Below are 8535 nucleotides of genomic sequence, written 5' to 3'. Positions count from 1 at the left end.
AAGATTATCTTCTGTGTCTGTGTTAATTGGTTTCCCTTTTCTTTGTTGAAGAGGGTCTGTGCAATCCTTCTGCCTAGTCCGCCATCTTGCCCCGCCTCCTGCTCAGAAGCTTTTAAGACCCTAGTTGCCACTTACCAAAGTTGGATGTAGAACATTGTCTTTGTAGAGTAGTTTATGCCAATTGACCTTGATGTCCCCTAAGACTATGGTCCTGAGCCCCAGGCCTAGTGATTCATTCCCTCAAAGTGTTTGGTTTTGGCTAAGAAGTTTTCATAATTTTGCCCCTTGTCTGCTCTACTATATTGTTGGATATATTTGCAGCACACATAAATACATATGTACAAGTTTCCTCTGTCAAATGTATATATATTTGTCAGTGTAGTCCCATTCTCTAGGCTGTAATCAGATTGCTATGGAAACAAATCATTAGGTCTTTTCTCCTGTGGCACGGCTGGTGGGTTGGAACTGCTGACCTTTGGTTAGCTGAGCACTTTAACTGTTGTCCCAGTCTGTTTTGTCTTCATTTTAGGCAGAGATAATTAATGTATAGGAAATCCTTGGTATTTGAACACAGTTGGTTCTGAGACATGACCCCTTTAAAGTGAACTTAAAATAAGGAACAAAACTTTATAGTAGAGCAAAATGATGAAACAAAAGATTACAAGCATACATTTATTTTTGCAGCTATATACAAATTCTTCAAGAATGAATTAGGTTTTCCTTACTTGGAAGAGGATCTATGTAGGAGATCCTGGATAGACAGGGAGAACAATGTGGAACAAAACTCTAAATCATTTGGAAAAAAAATGGGGGGATCAGGTTTGCTGGCCCGATAGAGCCTGGTGGAACCACTGAGACTATGGCCCCTAGCTGCCCTTCAGGTCTGGAATTGAACCCACACCTGTGGTTTCCAGCCAAACAATAGACAGGCATATGAGTTGAACATTTACCTGAGGTAGGTACACTCCTTGGAGAGAACAAGCATGGGAGAAAGAAGGGCTGCTTATGCACAGGGAGACAGCTCAGGGCAGGAGTGCAGGGAGGGATGGACACAGGGAAGAGGTAACTATCTGGAGGAAGTGAGAGGGGAGCTGTTGCATTGTGGTAAATTGTGGTCAGTGTCATGAGACAAAGTGTATGTGAACTGCTGTATGGAAAGTGTATTTGCTCTGTAAATTTTCACCCAAATCACAATAAAAAGAAAAACAAAAGAATGAATTAGGTTTTCCTTTTTGGGGAGTATGTAATTTTTCTGATAAAATTGCATAATAATGTGGTCTGGCACCCTTCACTTTACTCTAGGCTTTTTGCAATTTAGGGTCATTTTTGTATAGGTGTTTGAGAGCTTCATCTGTTTTTATCTTTTGACGTATCTAGCTCTTGGAATACTTGTTCTTTTCTTTAAATATTAAGTGCTCCAGCTCTACGAGATCAACATTTATCAATGACTTTGCCAATGGCAAGAGCCTAGCCAATACTGAATAGATTAAGTCACGTGGGGAAGGGTATATAAGAAGAGACTAATTGTATAAAATGGTTCATTGGGGGAGCATTTTAGATTATGATGATTCTTTGCTTCTTTATGTAGCAGCTTCATTGTTACGGGAACTTGATAGTGAATGCTTGAGGTAACTTTCTACTTTGTGATTTTCATACAGAACAATATATTCATGTGCAGAGTTCCATGACAGTTTTGAGTTAGTTGTTGAGTCATTATAAAGTGATGTGAGGCTTCTAGTAAATTAAGGATTTTCCCCGAAAGTTCTGTGTTGCAGGGGTTTGTACTTTGTATTTAAAGTTGTCCTTTTGGGTATAATGAATCCATAGAAAATCTGTGTCTTCTCAATTTAATCATTTAGTCAGTATTGAATGATGGACAGTATTCTAATTTCTAATGCTAGTTTAATAGATTTTAATATAGGAAGCTATAGTTCTTGACTTGATGTTTCTTATATTTTATTTTCCATTAGCTGTAGAGATTCTTGCTGATATAATACAAAACAGTACATTGGGAGAAGCAGAAATTGAACGTGAGCGTGGAGTAATCCTTAGAGAGATGCAGGAAGTTGAAACCAATTTACAAGAAGTTGTTTTTGATTACCTTCATGCCACAGCTTATCAGAATACTGCACTTGGACGGACAATTTTGGGACCAACTGAAAATATCAAGTGGGTATAATCAGTTCTTCGATTTTTTTTTCTTTTTTCTTTAATTAGGAAAATGTGTTTTAAATATAATTTGGGCTTTCCTGCCTGACCCCCCGCCCGATAATCTGAATGAAATTGTCATCCACTATAGTTTAGCCCTAGGAGCTCTGGTAGCATAGTGCCTAAGGCACTTGACTGCTAACCAGAAGGCTGGAGGTTCAAACCCACCAGTTATTCCTCGGGAGGAAGGTTGGGCAATCTACTTCCGTAGTGATACTGCCTCGGAAACCCAAGGAGGGGTCACTATGAGTCAGTCCGACTTGACGGCACATAACAATAACAACATAGTTTAGCCCCACACTCCCAGGTGACTGGGCTCATATAGACTTCTGGCATAAACAAGCGATAGGGATCAGATCTGCCTTTTTTCTTTATATGAAGAGTTAAAGTTCTTTGATACCTGTTACCTGTATCATGGTGGTGAAGTTACTGAAATGTTCATACCCTACCAGCAGCTTCACAGGAGAAAGACCTAGTGATGCACTCCTGTAAAGACTGCAGCCTAGAAAACCCTGTGGGCCAGTGTAATTGTCACATGGGGTCACTGTGAGTCAAAATCAACTCAACAGCACCTAACAATGATCCTATCTGACTGGATTGAATTCTTAGCATACCTTTAAGGTCCAGTTTGATTTCAAGTATATTATGTAAAAGTAATTATACTTTTTTTTGTTTTGTTTTCTTAAATTGATCTACTTCAATTACAGATCTATAAATCGTAAGGACTTAGTGGACTATATAACCACACATTATAAGGGGCCAAGAATAGTCCTTGCTGCTGCTGGAGGTTAGTGAATTTAAGTTTGTGTAAATATTGTAAGCACAGTCATTAAGAATTACCTTCTATGGTACTCTTATCAGTTTGATCCTGTTGGGAGATGTCTTAAGATGACTTACAAAGCAAATTATTTAATTATGTTGTGTAAGGGGAATATGGAGTAGTGGAACTAGATTTCCCGTCTTATCTTCTCTTTGGTAGGTTTTATTTGTGGAAAAAACTTATAGGCCTTTCAGTACCTAAGTGAACATACATAGTGTAGTTCATATGCAAGAAAAGGGCATATGAGTGAGCTGAGAGACATTTACTCCTGGAAGATCATGACCTAGAATTTGAGAATCTCTTGAGAATTTTAATGGTTTCTTGAGTACCAGCTGAATCATTTGTCATGTAAAAGGGGTATTTGCTTATCCGTTCTTTTGTTTGTTCATTTATTCATTCACTAGATGCATTAATTGCTGAGTGGGGGAAGTATATGGAGAGCCATGAGGAAGTATAATGAGAATCTGAACATGCAAGGGCATCAGGAGAAGGCTCCTTGGGGAAGTATTTGAATTCAGTCAGTGAAAGAAGAGTCACAGCAGATTTTGCCAGATTTCCTGTAGTCTGAATTTAAGCAAACAGTATGTTTTAATTGGTTGCAGTTTTATTTCCTCTCTCTTCCCTTCTCCCTTTTTCCTAATGTTAAAAGCACAATGAAGATAGATGGGGTGCTCATGTGTTTTCTTGTAAATTTAATTTTCCTCTCTTTAGAAATTACAATAAAACTAAAAACTCACTCCCATTGAGTTGATTCTAACTCATAGCAACCCTCATTGGGTTTCTGAGGCAGTCAATCTTTAGGAAAGTAGATTGCCCCATCTTCCTTCCATGTGGAGTGGTGGTGGGTTTGAACCACCAGCCTTCTGGTTAGCAGTTATATGCCTTAGGCACTGCACCATCAGAGCTCCTGTAGAAATTACAATAGAAAATTAAAATTCTCGTTGCCCTGGATAGACTTGAAGGAAGAAGAGGGGTGAGTGGTGGTTCAGTGGTAGAATTCTCACCTTCTGTGTGGGAGAGCCAGGTTCAGTTCTCAGCTAATGCACCTCAAATACACCCACAACTTGTCTGTTGGTAGAGGCTTCTGTATTGCCATGATGCTGAACAAGTTTCAGTGGAGCTTCAAGGCTATGACAGGCTAGAAAGAAAGGCCTGGCCATGAAAACACGTTGATCACAGCTATTCAATCCCGTTGTGTATGGGATTGCCCATTCCAGGGCACCTAACAGTGGGGGAGAAGATGAACATGGGGGTTAAATATCTTTTTTTTTTTTGGTGGGAGAAGCAGGCTATATTTGGAAAAGGTCTTCTCAGCTCCCTGCTGGAGGTGGGTCTGCTAGCAGGCTTTGAAGAAGTGGTTTGGTTAAAGGATGTCTTGTCTAAGTAGCTAAGAATGGGGGTAGAGGAAGACCTCAGCTTCCAGGCTGTGCCTTGACCACTGGCTGGCTCTTCAGCATCTGTAGGAATAGGAACTCCAAGGAAGGCTCCAGGCCAGTGATGGAAGGACTGGGGTCATCTCCACTTGCTTCATCTGTTCATTCCATAAGCATTCATTGAGTATCTACCTCTGTCTGACAAAGTCCTGGACACCAGACAGGTAAATGAGATAGTCCTTTGCTCTGGACGGCTTCATAGTCTACCTCTTTAGCTGCTAGTATACGCTTCAGGGTATAGAAATATTTCCTGAGAATTTTCAGTTCCATTGCATCTTCCTACATGGTGTGTTATACGCAGCCTTTAGGACTTGGAGAAGCGAGGGTTAAATCTCTTAAACATGTTTTTCACTGTGGCTCTCAGAGCTCAATTATGTTACATTTGTATGGCAGGCTGTACATTCTGAAGTTCTCTTGTATGAATAACAGTGCTTCTAAAAATACTGGGTGCTGAGGGGGTGGGCGGTTGTAAAGCATTTGCCTTGTAAGCAGAAAGAGACTTGTTGATTAGATGATACTGTGACCACTAAACCATCTGAGATGTTTCTTCCATTGGTGGGGGCATATGGATGAAACAACTGGTTTTATCATAGAGCTCATAGATTCTAAGATGCATATATTTTCATTGTAGAAGTTGGGGTACCTTACAGTTGATAGCATGTCATGGCTTAATTAGCAGCACTTTGTCTTACTGGTACACAAATACTGATGTGTCTTATAAACAATGACATCTTCAGGTCAGTGAAATATTCCAGTTTAAGTTTCTGCTGACCTCCTCTGAGCTGTTGTCTTTGTTACCATTTAGCTCTTTTTGATTAATTTTCAAGCTGTGTAGTTTTTGTTTGCCGGTGAAAAATAATTCTTTCTTGGTATTCTAGCTTCATTTTTTTAACAACAGTGTTGGGTTCCCTATCTTTTGGGTGGGGTAAGTAAGTAAAGGGGTGTTGGAGCAGGAGCTGAGTACCGGGCACGTTCAGTCGGGAAGGCTGGTTGATGGTGATAGAAGAGTGAAAGCTGTTGTCATCTGGGGTGCAGAACTGTGTACGCACTGTTTTTCACTCTGTGTTTCAGCCATCTTTGTTCTGCCAAGGTCTTCATATTGTCTTATCACCCTTGGAATATCCAAGGTGGTTCTCCTACATAGTAGCTCGGAAAACAAAGTACAGTTGTACACGATCTTGTTTTTACCTCAGATGTGTTTGGAAAATGTGGGTATAAATTGGGCTTTAATACTCTAGTGGAATGTCTCATTTAAAGAAACCTTTGGCAAATATTGTTTAAAGCACCTGCATATGTCTAAGTATGTTTTGTACTTGTGTTCAACAATCCTTCACTGACTGATTCTGTTTGGTTCCTGAGTTTGGATAGTAAGTTGGGATACAGGATCTAAGTAATTCCTGAATTTTGGGTGGTGATTAGTGAGGTCATGGATGCTGTTGTTGTCAGGTGGCCTTGAGTTGGCTCTGATTCAGAGCAACCCTACGAGTGTTTTGATACATGAACAACAGAAATAACACTGTCAGGTTCTGCACATTCTCACAGTTGTTGCTATGCTTGATTGAGCCCATTGTTGGAGCCACTTTGTTAGTCCATCTTGTTGAGGGTCTTCCTCTTTTTCTATGACCATCTACTTTACAAAGCGTAATATTCTTCTTCAGGGACTAGACCCTCCTGACAAGATGCCCAAAGTACAAGAGGTGAATTCTCACCATGCACACTTCTGAGGAGCATTCTGACTGTACTTCATCCAAGTCAGATTTATTTGTTCTTCTGGGATATTCAATATTCTTTGCCAACATCATATTTCAAAGGCATCAGTTCTTCCTTGGCCTTCCTTATTCATTGTCTGGCTTCCCCTGCATATGAAGTAATCCTATGGTTTGGGTCAGGTACACCTTAGTCTTCAAAGTGACATTTTTGCTTTTTAACACTTTGAAGAAGTCTTTTGTAGCAGATTTGCCCAGTGTGATAAACCATTTGATTTCTTGACTGCTGCTTCCATGGGTGTTGATTGTGGATCCAAGTAAAATGAAATCCATGACAACTTCAATCTTTTTTCCCATTTATCATGATTTTTTTTCCTTTATTTTAAGCTGTAATTAATACTGAAGGCTATAGTCTTTGATCTTCACCAGTAAGTGCTTCAAGTCCTCTTTGCTTTCAGCAGGGAATATTGTATCATCTGCATATCTCATGTTGTTAATGAGTCTTCCTCCAATCCTGATGCATGTTCTACTTCATATACTCCACCTTCTTCAACTATTTCCTCAGCACACAGATTGAATAAATATGGTGAAAGGATATAACCCTGACATACACCTTTCCTGATTTTAAACCATGCAGTATCCCCTTGTTCTGTTTGAACGACTGCTTCATAGTCTATGTACAATTTCCTCTTGAGCACAATTAAATGTTCTGAAATTCTCATTCTTCGCAATGTTATTCATAATTTGTTATGATCCACAGTCTTTGCATAGTGAATAAAACACAGGTAAACGTATTTCTGGTATTCTTGGCTTTCAGCCAAGATCCATCTCAGCAGTGATATCCCTGATATCCCTTGTTCCACATCTTCTTCTGAATCCAGCTTGAATTTCTGGCAGTTCTCTAAGTGCTGCTGAACCATTTTTTAATTATTTTCAGCAAAATTTTACTTGTTATCATATTAATGATATTGTTTGATAATTTTTGCATTCTGTTGCATCACCTTTCTTTGGAATGGGCACAAATACGGATCTCTTCCAGTGTTGGCCAGGTAGCCATCTTCCAAATTTCTTGGTATAAACAAGTGAGCGCTTCCCATGTTGTATCCCTTCGTTTGTTGAAACATCTCAGTTGGTATCCTGTCAATTCCTAGAACATTGTTTTCCGCTGGTTCCTTCAGTGCGGCTTGGACTTCTTCCTTCAGTGCCATCAGTTCTTGGTCATAAACTACCTCCTGAAATGGTTGAATGTTGAGCAGTTCTTTCTGGTACAGTGACTATGAAGTTTTCTCATTTTCTTTTGTTGCTTCCCTCATTGTTTGATATTTTGCCCATAGAATACTTCAGTATTGCAACTAGGGGCTTGAATTTTTTCTTTGGTTCTTTCAGCTTCAGAAATGCCAAGTGTGTTTTTCCCTTTTGGTTTTCTGAACATTTTATAATATTTGATTTTGCTTTCTTGAGCAGCTCTTTGAAATCTGTTCAGCTCATTTACTTCATAATTTTTTCCATTCACATCAATTTTGGGCTTTTCTTTTTTCCTTGTCTTTTTAATGACCTTTTGTATTTTTCATGTGTGGTATCTTTGATGTCATCCCACAACTCTTCTAGTCTTCAGTCATTGGTGTTCAGTGAGTCAAATATGTTCTTCAGATAGCCTCTAAATTCAGGTGGGCTATACTCAAGGTCATATATGTTGGTTTTTGTGTACTGTTTTAATTTTCTTCAGCTTCACCTTGAACTTGCATATGATCAATTATGGTCTGACCCAGTTGGCCCCTAGCCTTGATCTGACTGTTGATATTACTGAGTTTTTCCATCATGTTTCTCTACAGATATAGTCAATTTGATTTCTGTGTATTCCACCTGGCAAGGTCTGCATGTATAGTCACTGTTTATGTTGTTGAGAAAGGTATTTGCAATGAGCCAGTCACTGGTCTTGCACAATTCTGTCATGTGATCTCCAGTGTCATTTCTGTAATCAAGGCCATATTTTTTAGCTACCAATGCTGCTGCTTTTTTCCAACTTTCACATTCCGGGCACCATGTATCTCGATTGTATGTTTGGTCTATCTGTCTATCTATCTATCAATCAATCAAGGGAGAGAGAGAAATATAGATGTGCATGCAGTTGTGCATATATGTATGTGAGAAGGAATGATTGTTAAAGCAAATGGAACAAAATGTGAATAATTGTTGAATCTTGGGAAAGGATATATGGGCATGTCTTATACTACTTACGCAGCTTTTCTTAAATTAGAAATCCTTTTTAAAACAGCATATGGGTGTTAAGTGCTCTGTTGCTTGTCTCCTGAGTGGCAATATGGCTGCCAGTGTAAGACTGGGCCTAGAGGGAATCCTGATACTAATT

General features: G+C 39.3%; 1 protein-coding gene across 1 annotated transcript in view; it reads left to right on the top strand.

The window, feature by feature from the left end:
* Positions 1–8535, top strand: part of PMPCB (peptidase, mitochondrial processing subunit beta) — a 33829-nt gene that overhangs the window by 20303 nt on the left and 4991 nt on the right. The window contains exons 5-6 of the mRNA XM_007944616.2: positions 1971–2169; positions 2916–2995. Coding sequence (XP_007942807.1) covers positions 1971–2169; positions 2916–2995 — 279 coding nt within the window. The remainder of the gene's footprint in view (positions 1–1970; positions 2170–2915; positions 2996–8535) is intronic.

Source organism: Orycteropus afer, unplaced genomic scaffold (assembly GCF_000298275.1).
Source record: "Orycteropus afer afer isolate SDZICR_OR568_19922 unplaced genomic scaffold, OryAfe1.0 scaffold00007, whole genome shotgun sequence".
In the NCBI taxonomy this organism is placed as follows: domain Eukaryota; kingdom Metazoa; phylum Chordata; class Mammalia; order Tubulidentata; family Orycteropodidae; genus Orycteropus; species Orycteropus afer.
The sequence above is the reverse complement of the archived record's forward strand: the minus strand, read 5'-3'. Positions and strand labels throughout refer to the sequence as shown.